The 15,498-nt window shown below is 47.0% G+C and overlaps 2 protein-coding genes across 2 annotated transcripts in view; both read left to right on the forward strand.

Annotated features, from left to right (window-relative positions):
- Positions 1-265: 265 nt before the first annotated feature.
- On the forward strand, positions 266-5,375 carry LOC149461854 (uncharacterized). Its single transcript, XM_089677720.1, has 4 exons — positions 266-329; positions 4,612-4,709; positions 4,799-5,026; positions 5,106-5,375. Exons 1-4 carry the CDS (start codon positions 266-268, stop codon positions 5,373-5,375), a joined length of 660 nt encoding a protein of 219 aa, XP_089533846.1.
- Positions 5,376-6,705: 1,330 nt separating this feature from the next.
- The window catches only part of LOC149461855 (uncharacterized), a 58,131-nt gene continuing 49,338 nt past the window's right edge, over positions 6,706-15,498 (forward strand). Inside the window, exon 1 of the mRNA XM_089677655.1 lies at positions 6,706-8,194. Coding sequence (XP_089533781.1) covers positions 6,718-8,194 — 1,477 coding nt within the window. The 5' untranslated portion in view covers positions 6,706-6,717. The remainder of the gene's footprint in view (positions 8,195-15,498) is intronic.

Below are 15,498 nucleotides of genomic sequence, written 5' to 3' on the forward strand. Positions count from 1 at the left end.
TGGACCTCTGATGTCTCCCTTGTTTTACAATGAAGCTGATGGACATTTTGATGTCTCCCCATTCTCAGATGAAGCTGATGGACTTCTGATGTCTCTCCTGTCATCTGATGAATCTGATGGACCTCTGATGACTCCCCTGTCATCTGATGAAGCTGATGGACCTCTGACGTCTCCCCATCCTCTGATATCCACCAGTCAATGTTAACTGAAGGAAGGGGGATCCAGGAGTGAACATTCACTGAAGGAAGGGGAGATCCATGAACGAATGCTCACTCCAGGAGGGAGAAATCCAGGAGTGAATGTTCACCATGGGAAGTGGAAATCCAGGAGTAAATGTTCAATGAAAGGAAGGGGGGATCCAGGAGAGAATGTTCACTAATCTCCCACCCCTCTAACTGGCATCACCCCGTGTCAATCCTAGGTGTGCTAATGGGCCCATGGCATAGGTGTGTGGGGGGACCTACCTTTACCAGGGTTTGTGGGGAAAACCCCCATTGCTGGGATATGCAGGGGGACCTACCATTACTTATGTGTATGGAGGAATCCACCATAACCTGGGTGTGTGCGGGAGGGCTCACCATTACCAGGGTGTGTGCGCGGGGGGGCACCATTGCTGGGGTGTGTGGGGGAACCCACCATTACAATGGAGTTCGGGGGAGCCAACCGTTACTGGGGTATATGGGGGACCCACCATTTGTCAATAAGATAACACCTTGTTATCATTAGTTCATTTTTAAGTGGAGTTCCCCTTCATCTTCATACTTCTCCTAATGCTGGATGAGGGTCTGGTATGGATATTAAAGGGGAACCCCACACTTATTTAGTTTTGAAGCAGAGTTTTCCTTTATATTGTTAGACCTCACAGTTGAGCTGAACTTTTACTGCCCCCTATATCTGCAGAGGCAGTGGGCAGCATCTACACATATCCCAGTAGTGATGGTTGTCTTCGCAGTCACAGCAGGAATTATCCCCAAGATGTCACTTTTGATGGGTGTATCTCCTGCTGAATGTGACCCATTGAAGTGAATGAGGCTGTTCTTTGACCCCCCAACAAGTACAGGCAATGCATGTGACTCACAAACTGCACCAAAAACACAAGGCAGGTGCATTTTTGATGTGGTTTGCCATGTTTTCCATTGATTTCAATGGGGAGGTGCGTTTTTTGTGTGGCTTTTTTTTTACCACACCAAACCTGCACTAAAAATGTGACAAGCAGGACTTTGAAAAATGCAGCGGCCCCGCATCGGCTGAGTGTAAATAGGAATCTGGGAGGGAAATGTAATTTGTTGGCAATTTAAAACTCTTCTCTAGATCTGTAAATGTCAGCGACGTGCGATGATTGACACCCCCTTACCCAGATAATGGGGACTTGTAATCTGACAGATTCACACAGGAATTGTTCATTGCTGAAGGAGCCCCGAGAACCCTTTGGAGGACCCCTGGCTGAGGAAGGCTGGACTAGGCAGTCATATATTTCTGTCCCCCTTGGTGGGAGTGGAGGTGACCCCTCTATCAGTGTAACGATCCCCCCAAAGGGGGTAAGTTTGTTCACTCCAGCACTCTGCCTCCCAACCCCAAGAACTGTCTCAGCCCCAACTGACACCCCTGACAATAGTGAAGTACAAGGACCAATGAAAAGCACACACGGTATAATAAACACAGAGATCAGCTTTACTGTAAGACCTCTATGGGAAGTAATAAACATGAACAACAGGTATACGTTCGGTGAATCAAGAGAACAGCAAATCCTGAGACCGGAAGCAATATAACTCACTTTTACACTCAGGCTGCTTTCAGGGGATTCCAACCGTGAATAACCCCAAGAGCAGAGGAAACACTTACATGGCGCCCTCAAAGTGGGTCTAAACCCCTTTACATAAACTCAGCTCTATGATGTCCAAGCAGGAGGAGAGCAGAAGGATGACTCTCTGTGGTGTCAGACTTCTCCCTTCTAACCCCCGACACCACAAGCCCAATAGGCAAACACTGCGCCCAACTGATGCTTCATAGCTACTTTCCAAGGTAGAGCTATTCCCTCCCACACCATGCAATATAGAGGCCTGAATACGCATGCGCGTGCCCGTATGGCACCAGTAACTTCAGTCTCTTGGTAACAGGATGAATGTTGGGGTCTTCAGCGAGACACTTTCATTGGTGCACTTACACTCCTATGGTAAAGTATCATTGTAATCCCGTGGCAGGATTTGTATAGCAAAGCAAACACTGTGTCTGTATAGCAGGACCATCTACACAACCCAGTGCCTGGTGAGTATGGGAGAAGTGTCATGTCTCTGTGTGCCGTGTTCCTGTCATCTGCCAGGGGGCAAAATCCCTCTCACCAGATCCTGGGACTAAGACCCAAACCATGGTCCTGGAAATGACCGGCTCCTGTGTTCACCTCACGATGAGCCCTTCACACTGTCGGTGTAGGCACTGTACTGTAGGCCACATCTCTCAGGTTGGATGTTCCCTGACTGATGCAGATACCTAAACATGGAGTGAACTGACCCTGAGCACTTCTCTGCCAGGTCCAGACTGTCTCCTGCCACATGCAGACTGCCTCCCCTCAGGAAAAACAAGATGGAGTCCTTCACTCTGCTCTCACTAAGCATGCTGGTCTCTGTAGTTCCATCCCTCATACCAGCCTATCAGGCCATTTCTGTTCAGGACTGCATATTCCACAATGCTTTGCAGCTGCACCTCCTGCTTGAGAAAGTCCCTGTCATTGGCTCCTTTAATACCTCTTCTGATTGGCTCTCTCTGTATTAAGGTCTGAGAGGAGAAGGGAGGGGCTGAAATCCCTGACTGCCTTGTGTGTATCCAGTGCAAGTGTCAGATTTCACAGGAGATGCCGGTCAGCAGGTTACAGCAGTCACAGATAGGAGTCATTTCCTCCCCTACACAAGGATCTACAGTCCATACACACCCAGCACAAGGCCGGGGCCACACTACCAGACGCTTCTCGGGGCTGCAGTTCCTCTGAGCTCCACAAGGTGGGGATCTCACTTCTACCCAGACAGGAAGTCTCTATGGAAGACAGGAAGTGATGTCAGGTACAGACAGGAAGTTCCGGGTGAGAGCTGAGTTGGGAGGAAGCAGAGAGGAGACGTTGCTGAAAGTGGCAGCAGAAGAGGTAATAAGATGTTATTTCCTATTTACACCCAGTAACCCCCCATCATGTTCATCCTCTTCCTCCATAGTCATGTCCATCCTCTTCCTCCATAGTCATGTCCGTCCTCTTCCTCCTTAGTCACGTCTTTCCTCTTCCTCCATAGTCATGTCCGTCCTCTTCCTCCATAGTCACGTCCGTCCTCTTCCTCCATAGTCACGTCCGTTCTCTTCCTCCATAGTCACGTCCGTCCTCTTCCTCCATAGTCACGTCCGTCCTCTTCCTCCATAGTCACGTCCGTCCTCTTCCTCCATAGTCATGTCCATCCTCTTCCTCCATAGTCACTGTGACGTCTTTTATCTCCAGCAGATGATGATACACACATATATAGTGTGGGAACCCAGATTAACCCCTTCAGGGGCAGAACATCCCCCACTTCTGGGGCCGGAACATTCTCCTCATTGTGGAGATGTGTCACCTTCTCACCTCATCAGTCTATACTAATGGATTATACCACTTTTATAAGTGGCGGGGAATGGAGAATCCTATGACATCACACTGACCTCACAGCTCCTCCTCCCAATGTCCCTCCATCCAGAGTCAGAGAATCCTATGACATCACACTGACCTCACAGCTCCTCCTCCCAATGTCCCTCCATCCAGAGTCAGAGAATCCTATGACATCACACTGACCTCACAGCTCCTCCTCCCAATGTCCCTCCATCCAGAGTCAGAGAATCCTATGACATCACACTGACCTCACAGCTCCTCCTCCCAATGTCCCTCCATTTGGCTCCTTTCTTTTTATTCTATGGTCTTAGGATGTGGGGGTCCCTTGGCATCCTCATAAGCAAAACAGAACTGTAGATCCTGTGTTGTGTATAATGACGTCAGAATTCCTTATACCCTGCGTAGTGTGGGGGTCCTGTGGGGGGGAATTATACCTCAGCCTGAAGTGGGGCTTTAATAAAATGGAGACCTGAATGGAGAGGTGAGGAGGATTCTGGGAATATCATTTGATGTGACTATTTGTGTTCAGATGTAGAGTTTTCCTCCTGTGAAGTCTGGAGATCATATGACATCACATTGCCTCCACCTCCCTCCCTGATAGAAGAGAGAAAGAAGAAGAAGATTCTAGAAGTCACCAGAGAGATCACTGAGCTGCTGACAGGAGAGGTGAGCGGTGCCGGGAATTCTGGGACATTCTCCAGTAACAGACAAGGGATGTGTCTGGATGGTGACTGTATCATTGTGTGTGTCAGGTTCCTATAAGGTGTCAGGGTGTCACTGTCTATTTCTCCATGGAGGAGTGGGAGTATTTAGAAGGACACAAGGATCTCTACAAGGACGTCATGATGGACAATCAGCCGCCCCTCACATCACCGGGTAAGAGGAGACTTTATTGTAAAGGAGAGAGCAGTACGGAGGATCCACCTAGATCCCCCATCATCTGATAAACACATAGAAACAATGGATTCAGTCAGTGTGTGTGTTTCCTACAGATGGATCCAGTCATGGGAACCCACCAGAGAGATGTCCCCGTCCTCTGTATTCCCGGGATTCCACACAGGAAGGTCACATCATCCCTCACCATCATCAGGTAGATGAGGAACAATCACTGATAGTATCATTAGGATCTGTACATTACCTGCATTGTTACCATTGATGTCATTTTTATTATATATTCAGAGTGGAAACCTGAGAGATCCTAAAGTTGAGGCTAAAGAAGAGATAAAAGAGGAGGAGGATGAGGATGGGGGGATGGAGGAGTCAGAGCTTCTAAAAGAACACAAATATCTGTACCAGGACACCATGGTGGAGTCATCCAGCTACAGTAACCCACCAGAGAGATGTCCCCGTCCTCTGTATTCCCGGGATTCCACACAGGAAGGTCACACCATCCCTCACCATCATCAGGTAGATGATGACAATTATTGGTAGTTGTGATTTATACACAGCATGTTTGTTACAATGAATGTTTTATTATATCTTTCAGAGTGGAATCCTCGGGGATGAGAATATTGATGTTAAAGAAGAGTATAAAGAGGAGGATGAGGAGTATGGAGTGATGGAGGAGTTTTCAGAAGGACACAAGGATATGATGGAGCCACCTAATACCAGGAACCCACCAGAGAGATGTCCCCGTCCTCTGTATTCCCGGGATTCCACACAGGAAGGTCACACCATCCCTCACTATTACAAGGTTGGTGGGATGGATCATCTAGAACATGAACTCATGAAGACAATGTGTGGATTTTGTGTGTGATGTCACAATCATAAATCTTACATTTTACAGATGATATTTTCTCTCATTTCCTTGATTTAGAGTGGAGATCCAATCGATATAGAATTTGAGGTGAAAGCAGAAGAAGAAGAGGCGTATGTGAGGGATGATCAGCAGTCTATGGAGGAGGATGGAATAACGGGGACATTTATAGAGGAGGACACTCCTACAGAGATCAGCACAGGTGGGTCATGAACACTAAATCCATTCCTCCACCCATACTGCTCACTGATTGGTCCAGAGTAGGGCGGGGACTGGGTGATATCAGCCTGTAATCCCCTGGTCACTTTCCTGAGCTGTGTTCCCCGTCCTGTATTCCTGGATTTCTCTCGGATAATCTTCCTTCTCTGTGCTGCAGACACAATTTATGTATCTAGACTGGATTTATGGAGGTTCTGGGGTTCAGCTGGCAGCAAAATGTGGATTTTCACTATAGACTTTACTAGATCTGGGCACCTGGGGTGTGTGATTTGGGTATTCTATCCCATGTCCGGGTCTAGTAAGATCTCTGACAGAACATTTCTCCCAGGGTTCCTTGCTCTGTGGTCTGCTGGCTGTGCCGGGTGGAGGGATATGTCTGTAGTGTCTCAGACCCAAGTCACTGAGTGCAGTCTCAGGAGATGGGAGGCAGCGGTGTGGGATCTCTGCAACTTGTCTACAGTAAACATTTAATCTTCCACTGATTACTGAATACCAATATTATGAGTCCTGACCCTTATACTATATACTCTATGTTGTACATTACATCATTCTGATACTGTATAGTCCTAACATTTGTATCCTTTATGATAAGTTGTACATTACATCGGCGTTACTTCTTTTACACCCATTTTTTCCCAGCTGGACATTTTATATGGGATGATGTGATTGGAGCACAGACTTTTACATGGTGATAATAATGTGATAACATCCTCCAACTTTGGACCCTTAAACAGAAAGTGATAATGAGGGAGGAGTCAATACCCCAATGATGGTGGTCTTCAGGATCAGTCCAGTCTTCATCTTGGTTGTTCTCCCCCCATCCTCACTCTCTGACCTCTGGTGGGGCTCAGCCCCGCTGTTCTTCATGACTAAATCATGGAGTAAATAAGGAAGTGCAGTACTTCTTGTGTTGGGAAGATGGCGATGAGTGATAGAGGGGGTGGGGACCCTCATCCTATAATCCCCTCATCACTGTCCCTCCTATAAAAGACAGTTCTGGTTGTTTCCTCACTCTCTGACTAAGGTCCATGAATAAAGAAATGACCTGGTAGGAGGTCAGAGGAGCCATTTCCTAGTTCCCTTGAGGGTAGAATTGTAAGCTCCTCAGAGACCAAGCTGCCTGATGTGGGCGGAGTCCTGGTTTGGGGGAACCAATCAGCTCCTGTCTAGTAATCCTCTTTGTCTTTGCATTTTAGTCCATGGCCGGGAGATGAGGAAAACCTCCGAGGATTGTCTCACTTTGTCTCCAGACTGGAAAGTAGAAGATGAGGACATCACACAGTATAGTCCAGGAGAAAACCCGGCTCCCTCCAATGTCCATCCGGCACCACCCAGTGTAGATGGACCATCGGATTCCTCGTATCCTGAGGAACCTCAGACTGTGCGGGACCGGGCCGGCCTTCCAACAGGGAAGAGGTTCTCCTGTACTGAGTGCGGGAAATGTTTCTGTTATAAATCCCTTGTTAATAGGCATAAAAGATGTCACACAGGAGAGAAGCCGTATTCCTGTCCTGAGTGCGGGAAGGGTTTCTATTATAAATGCAATCTTAATGTTCATAAAAGAACTCACACAGGGGAGAAGCCATATTCCTGTCCTGAGTGCGGGAAATGTTTTTCACAGAAGTCCAGTCTTTACACTCATCAGAGATCTCACACGGGGGAGAAGCCGTATTCCTGTCCTGAGTGTGGGAAATGTTTTTCACAGAAGTCCCAGCTTTTCAAGCATCAGAGATCTCACACGGGCGAAAAGCCATATTCCTGTCCTGAGTGTGGGAAATGTTTTTCAGAGAAGTTCAGTCTGCACAAACATCAGAGATCTCACACGGGGGAGAAGCTGTATTCTTGTCCTGATTGTGGGAAATGTTTTTCACAGAAGTCTCATCTTTCCACACATCAGAGATCTCACACAGGTGAGAAGCCACATTCCTGTCTTGAGTGTGGGAAATGTTTTTCAAGGAAGTCAAATCTTTCCACACATCAGAGATCTCACACAGGGGAGAAGCCATTTTCCTGTCCTGAGTGTGGGAAATGTTTTTCAGAGAAGTCCCATCTTTACACACATCAGAGATTTCACACAGCTGAAAAGCCATATTCCTGTCCTGAGTGTGGGAAATGTTTCTCCTTTCAATCCGGTCTTACAGTGCATAAAAGATCTCACACAGGGGAGAAGCCATATTCCTGTCCTGTGTGCGGGAAATGTTTTTCACAGAAGTCATCTCTGTATACACATCATAGATTTCACACAGGGGAAAATTCATATTCTTGTTCTGAGTGCGGGAAATGTTTTTCAGATAAATTCAAGCTTTACATACATCAGAGATTTCACATGGGGCAGAAGCCATATTCCTGTCCTGAGTGCGGGAAATGTTTTTCACAGACGTCTGATCTTTACAGACATCAGAAATCTCACACAGGTGAAAAGCCATATTCCTGTCCTGAGTGCGGAAAATGTTTTTCACGGAGGTCCAATCTTTACACACATCAGAGATCTCACACGGGTGAGAGGCCGTATTCCTGTTCTGAGTGCGGGAAATGTTTTTCACAGAAGTCCCATCTGTACACACATCAAAGATCTCACACGGGGGAGAAGCCGTATTCCTGTCCTGAGTGTGAAAAATGTTTTTCATGGAAGTTCAGTCTTCACAAACATCAGAGATCTCACACGGGGAGAAGCCTCTCTCCTGTCCTGAGTGAGGGAAATGTTCCTCACTGAAGTCCTGTCTTCCTGTACATCAGGGGTCCCACACAACCCTGGAGGTGTATTAGTGCCTTGAGTGCGGGAAATGTCTTCTAGATGAATGTTGCTGGACATCCCAGCTCTCATGTGGGGAAGAAGCACACCCCGATATACACCTCAGATATACTCCATGGCTGACCTTCATCATGGAAGGAACAGTTCATAAGGAGATCAGAGGCCCCCAAAGACGTGGATGAAGTGTGGGACCGGGTTGGCCATTGATATCAGGAGAAGAATAAAAATGGAGTCCTGCCCTGTCATTGGCTGAGTACATTTTGTGGTGGGAGATTTCACAAACACTTAGAGGTCTGATTTTTATATAAAAACCTGCTGATCGGCTCAGTGAATTCCAGTAAAGGGCTCTGTGTTTACTAACAACACAGGACTCTGTACACAGAGCAGAAATCTGGCAATTTATTCTCTTTGTAAAGCAGAAAGAGAAATCAGCCCCATTAGTATGAGCAGCACGGATCACACACAGGACACAGATCACACACAGGACACGGATCGCACACAGGACACGGATCGCACACAGGACACAGATCACACAGAGGACACAGATCACACAGAGGACACGTATCACACAGAGGACACAGATCACACACAGGACACGTATCACACTAGTGAACAAACACAACAATTTCCATGTTAAATCGATGTAAAATGTTTGATCAGCTCAGCAATCTCCCGAGGACATTTGGTTAATCCCCCATTACACAGAAGGGGCGTACAAGAACTTTCCCGGGGGGGGGGGGGGGATTGCTATGCCGTGTTTTTCAAGAAGTCAGGAGATGGGAAGTATGTAGCAGATATATTACAATCCACATTTTAGGCCTGAAGATTAGTTAAACCCCCAAACATATATTTCTGAAATCAGAGGACCTGCAGAATAAAATGGTGGTAGGTACAATCTTTATGTCACATGATATTAAATCAATAGTTCATCAATGTTACATTTCAGTAAAAATACATTCACTGTAATCTTAGAGCACAAAGATGACATTTGTTACTTAGTTATTTCTGTAAATAATGAGGTTGTGCCGAGTAAATAGATACCCAACGTGTCCAGCCCTAGAATTGTGTGTGCTGATGACAAAACTTCAATAATGGCCCATAGGGGGCGCTATAAATGCCTTTCCTGGTCCTCGGTGTAGAGGTGACCCTGAATAATGGATGGAGAATGATTGCTCTCACTCTGCCATGCATGGCGTGATGTAATGTGTGTGGTGCAAGCCATGTTTTGGTTGTATGTAAGAGGGGATTCAAAGATTTTGGTTCGGGGTTTAAGTGTTTTTGTGTAAGTTTCATTGTTTTCACTTATCTTTATTGCTATCACATAATTGACCATTATCTCCCTATAGGATTTTATGGTGACGGGTTCTCTGTAATGAGACATCAGGGCCCTGATTTACTAAGACGTGAGTCTACCAGCAGACGCTGACCATTCAGGCAGAGTCAATTAAATCAATGAGGACCTGTCAGTCTCCTGAGCGGCGTCTAGCAATCTCATTGACGAACGTCTACTTTACTATTAGTAAATGTGGAATCGCGTCTGGCACAATTTTAGGTGCAATACCGGATATGTTCGCTAGATGGCGCACAAGCGTGGGCTTTGTACAGTTGGCGTTTTCCTGTTAGCAAGAGAGAATACTTAGAATGTAACATAATTAGTACACCTATATATTTTGTTTTTTGCTGTTTCTCCAAAATGATGAGACAACTGATGCATTTACTAATGAATGTCATACATTCTATTTTCAGATGTTATACATTTTCACACTTATATCTGAAATAATTGGGAATGTCTAGTTCTAAGTTCCCAATATAATTATATATCTTCATTCTCTTTAATCACGTAACTATTCTATGTTATAGACAAGTGCAGCGCTATAAATGCATGTGATCAATAATGAACGCATGTAAAAACCAAAAAGTGCAAAGAATTGCAACAATGATGTAATATTGTAAATGGTGCTAAAATAAGTTCATCTAATCATTCCTGAATAATGGAATGTCCTTGGTGTGAGAGTACCAACTCAGAGAGGGCCTATGAATGGCACGTGTGGTCTCTCCGTGACGGACAGTAGTGCATGAACTCGTGAAAGGTAAACCACCCTTGGGACTGGTCTACACTCACCAGAACAAAAGTATTAATGTGCATGGGTTATACACATCACACATCTGGGGGTGCAGCGGTATGCTGGCAGCTATGGGTTAGTCATCCAGCTCCATCCATCCATCCATCCATCCATCAGGGTGGGTGCCCAAATGGTCCTGGGGAGGAATTGGCTCAGCCACAGGAGCCAGAAAGGTGCTCAATAGTGTAGTAGACTGTCACAGGGGTGGATGACCTTTCATGAGTTCATGCACTACTGTCCGTGGTTATATTTATCTTGTGTAATACCATTTTAGTATATCAGTGACCAGCGCTCGCTTTATAATTTTTAAACAATGTAACTATTCTACATTGTATCTCAAACTGTGTCTCCCACAGTAGTTTAGTGGTTAGAGCTCAGAACTTACAGCACTTGGGTCGTGGCTGCATCCCAGTTTGCATGCTTTCCCTGTATGGATGTGTTTCTGCCAACACTCAAAAGACATGCTGTTAGGTTCATTGGGCCTAGTACATGGCTGAGTTTCTGCCCTTAGATTAGCTCCTTGACATTTATGAACGTTAAAAAAATGGAGATCAATTTTCTGGGTTGTGTCAGTGCCAGGAATATTGATCAATCAATTATGATTTTGCCTAATGACTAGAAAGTGGATGAATGTTACCTGCGTCCTGTTCTTCTGCCAATTAGGAAATGTGCAAGTTTCATGCTGTGTATATTTCATTATAACTTAGCCACTGTGCTACATTCAATTAGACCATGAAATAATCCCACAAAAAATACATAGTCCAAATGTTTATTGATCTGTCACAGACTGCCAGTGCCTCTCCCATCCCCCGCCATATCCCTTCACCCCTCCCTTCCCCCTGGCACATTCTGAAATCTGCTGGGCCGGCCGTTGCCGAGGCAACCTAGCCGCATCCCACTTGATTTTCAAAACTCTCATACAGGAAGTAGCCCCTCTCTTTCTGTTCCTGGCCATGCGGCTATAACCATCTTGCTCCCAGAAAGATGTTGGGAGGCTCGGGTGAGGGGGACCGTGCCTCCCCAGCCATCCCCACTGTGCACTCTGCAGACCCCAAAAGGTCAGGACTGTAGCCCTCTACAATACCCCAGGGTTGGGAGTCTCCACAGATCTGCATGAGCCTTCTCCTCAAAGGTCAAACCCCACAGCTGAGACCCTGCCAGTCTGTAAGCCTGTCTACTGAGCACCCTTCCACCCTGTCTGCTGCTGAGTGCCCTGGGAGCTGCTGCTGAGGGAGCCTGCACACTGTCCGTGGCTGCGTGTCCCTGGAGGCTGTCTGCTGCTGAGTGCCCTGGGAGCTGCTGCTGTCTGCTGATCACTGGTTGTCCCTAGAACGCTGACCGCTGGTCATTCCTGTCTGAAGCCGCCTGCCGCTGAGGGTCTGCAAGCTGCTTACCGTGAGTGTCCTGAACTGTCAATGCTGTGTGCACCGGCCACCCGTGTCCTGAACTGTCCCCGTTGTGTGCACTGACCACCCGTGTCCTGAACTGTCCCTGTTGTGTGCACTGACCACCCGTGTCCTGAACTGTCCCTGTTGTGTGCACTGACCACCCGTGTCCTGAACTGTACCCGCTGTGTGCACCGACCACCCGTGTTCTGAACTGTCCCCGCTGTGGGCACCGACCACCCGTGTTCTGAACTGTCCCTGAATTGCGCACTGACCACCTGTGTCCTGAACTGTCCCCGTTGTGTGCACTGACCATCTGTGTCCTGAACTGTCCCTGTTGTGCGCACTGACCACCTGTGTTCTGAACTGTCCCCAGTGTGTGCACCGACCACCCGTGTCCTGAACTGTCCCTGTTGTGTGCACTGACCACCTGTGTTCTGAACTGTCCCCAGTGTGTGCACCGACCACCCATGTCCTGAACTGTCCCTGCTGTGTGCACCGACAACCCGTGTTCTGAACTGTCCCCGGTGTGTGCACCGACCACTCGTGTCCTGAACTGTCTCCGCTGTGTGTGCACTGACCACCTGTGTCCTGAACTGTGCCTGCTGTGCACACTGACCACCCGTGTTCTGAACTGTCCCCGCTGCATGCACCGACCACTCGTGTCCTGAACTGTTTCTGCTGTGTGTGCACTGACCACCCATGTCCTGATGGCATGCCCGGAGTATAGCTACCTGTGGTGCCCGAGTGCTTGAGCCATCGCTACCCGTTGAGTCCCCGTGAACCCAATGACCCTAGACAGCTGGGTGGGAGCTGTGCTGTGGCCAGTCTCCACAGCTAGAGTCCCGTTGAGTCCCCGAGGCCCCTGCCCAGTGGTAGGTTGCCACCTGTTGCCCGAGCCCCTGTCCAGGGGTAGATTGCCGTCTGTTGCCCGAGCCCCTGTCCAGGGGTAGATTGACGCCTGTTGCCCGAGGCCCCTGCCCAGTGGTAGATTGCCGCCTGTTGCCCGAGGCCCCTGCCCAGTGGTAGGTTGCCGCCTGTTGCCAGAGGCCCCTGCCCAGTGGTAGGTTGCCACCTGTTGCCCGAGACCCCTGCCCAGGGGTAGATTGCCGCCTGTTGCCCGAGGCCCCTGCCCAGTGGTAGGTTGCCGCCTGTTGCCCGAGGCCCCTGCCCAGTGGTAGGTTGCCACCTGTTGCCCGAGTCTCCAATCCGCTGTCCAGTCACGGAGGGAGCTCGGCTGAGGCCCCAAGCCTAGGGGGGAGATTGCCTGCCTGTCGCTGAAGACCCCCCGTGCCTGGGATCGTCCCTGGTTTGCGCACACATCACCCTCCCTGCCATTTCCCCATTGAGTGTCTGTCAATTTGTTGCTTCAATAAAGTTTTGTGTGTTCCCCATCTTCTCCGTGTGCTCTGTCCTGCCTACGCTTCCGTTACATGATCAAATACACATTCCACATTTATTTGGACAGCAACAACAAGTAGGTACATTCAATTTCTTGGTGAAGAAAAAAAAAAAAAAAGCAGGATTGATGTTGCTAAAATAGAACAGTCCTGCTCATAAGACCTTACAATCTAAAAGATTATACTTCTAATGAACTGTGCTTTCACAGGATACAGCAGGAAACAAACGGTTAATATTAATCACTTGGGCTTATTCACAAAACAAGCTGCAGATCAAAATATCAATATAAAAATACATACATGCCAAAATAAAACACCTCCCACCTCCCCAAATCCGCCACACATACATTTCTCACCATGTTTGTCTGAAAACTGCATTTCATTCTAAATAAAGCAAACTTGGAAGAGCAGAGCAATGGACATGTGTTAGGATTACAATGCAAAGGTAATAAACACACAATCATTGTACAATAACACACAAACACACCTTAGAAGGAAGAACATGCAAAACATTTACAGCCCACATCAAAACACAGCATGAGTGTGGCCTGGGGCAATTCACCACAATATCTCTTCCCCCCCAAACACAGCGTGAGTGTGGCCTGGGGCAATTCACCACAATATCTCCCCCCCCCAAACACAGCGTGAGTGTGGCCTGGGGCAATTCACCACAATATCTCTTCCTCCCCAAACCACCACAGACAAGGACTTGCAGAAATAATGTGCCTGTACAAGGCAAAAATCATCCCCAACTGCATCTCTATATATAAGGTAGGCCACACCCACCACTGTCATTCATTTGGTCATAGAAAGTGTTTGCACCTGATGAATCCTCTTCCCACCTGCGTTAACCCTTGGTATACAGGCCCCACAAATCAGAGTCAGGAAGAAAGCCACAGTGACGTGTACCTGTGCAGCATACAACAGAACATTGAACAGGAATGTGAAAGGGAACCCTATTGGTAATATTTCTTGGCCCTATGGGCACAATTCACTCCAGATTATCGCATGAGTTAAGGCAGTCACATGACCACATCTCGCATGCAATACTGAAAATGTCAATTCACTTTTGCTAGTATGTGGGATTTTCCATAAATTGGAAAAACACTCAGGAAATCAAACATAAAAAGGCCTTACACCGCGGTCACATCAAAGCCGATTTAGAAATTGTGCGACGTACAGTGAAGATGCTGATTTCCTTACGATTTGCAAGATCTGACACAGATATCTATGCAAATCGCCACAAAAGTAGTACATGTACTACTATAGAAATCAGTGTCGGAAACGCACCCATGTGACTGCTCTAATAGCAGACAATAGGGTGCGACTTGGCATATGATTTGCAAGTCGCATGCAATGCAAATCGCATGCCAAGTCGCATCCAGGGTGCACGATTTCAGGTGCGATTTGGGAATTGAAATTGTACCTGATATCGGATCTAATGAATGTGGATGTGAGTGTCTTAACGTAAGCAATTTGCTGCAGCACAATTTCAAAAGTAGTTCTCGTCTAACTTTTTCAGCATTTTGTAGCGATTTCACATATAGACTACAATAGAAATCGCAATGCAAAACACAATTGAAAACGCAATAACTCATTGGTAAATCTACAGAAAACACGGTGAAATTGCCAACAAAAAGCACAATTTCAAATCACATCTAGTGTGAACCAAGCAGGCAATTCAACAAAGGAAATAAATCTTTGAAGGCATGTGGTGTCTGCATGCTCAGATAAGGGTCTGTTATGGATTTGGGGGGGGACTCCATGCCATTATTTATTTTTTTTAATCCATTTCTTTCGCTCACTCTTCTCATGGTTTAACAAACTTTCCCAAAAGGAGGTGGAGTGAAAACCAGCATTAGTCCAGGCCCTTATCTCATCCCATCCTTTGACATTCACATAAGGTGCTACTTTATAGGTGCATTTGGGGGGGGGACTCCATGCCATTATTTTTTTTTTTAATCCATTTCTTTCGCTCACTCTTCTCATGGTTTAACAAACTTTCCCAAAAGGAGGTGGAGTGAAAACCAGCATTATCCAATCAATCATTAGTCCAGGCCCTTATCTCATCCCATCCTTTGACATTCACATAAGGTGATACTTTAAAGGTGTTTGAACAGACAAGGCCTCATTCTAATTCACATTCTAGGGATCATTTAAACAGAGCAAAGATGCTGCCACCAGCACATGTATGTTAGGGTAGTCACACAGAGATCATGCAAATTCATTGCTGTGGTTGGGTTT

The sequence above is a fragment of the Staurois parvus genome, unplaced genomic scaffold (genome assembly GCF_062004578.1).
Source record: "Staurois parvus isolate SC_StPar_1 unplaced genomic scaffold, SC_StPar_1.0 ptg000191l, whole genome shotgun sequence".
NCBI lineage: Eukaryota > Metazoa > Chordata > Amphibia > Anura > Ranidae > Staurois > Staurois parvus.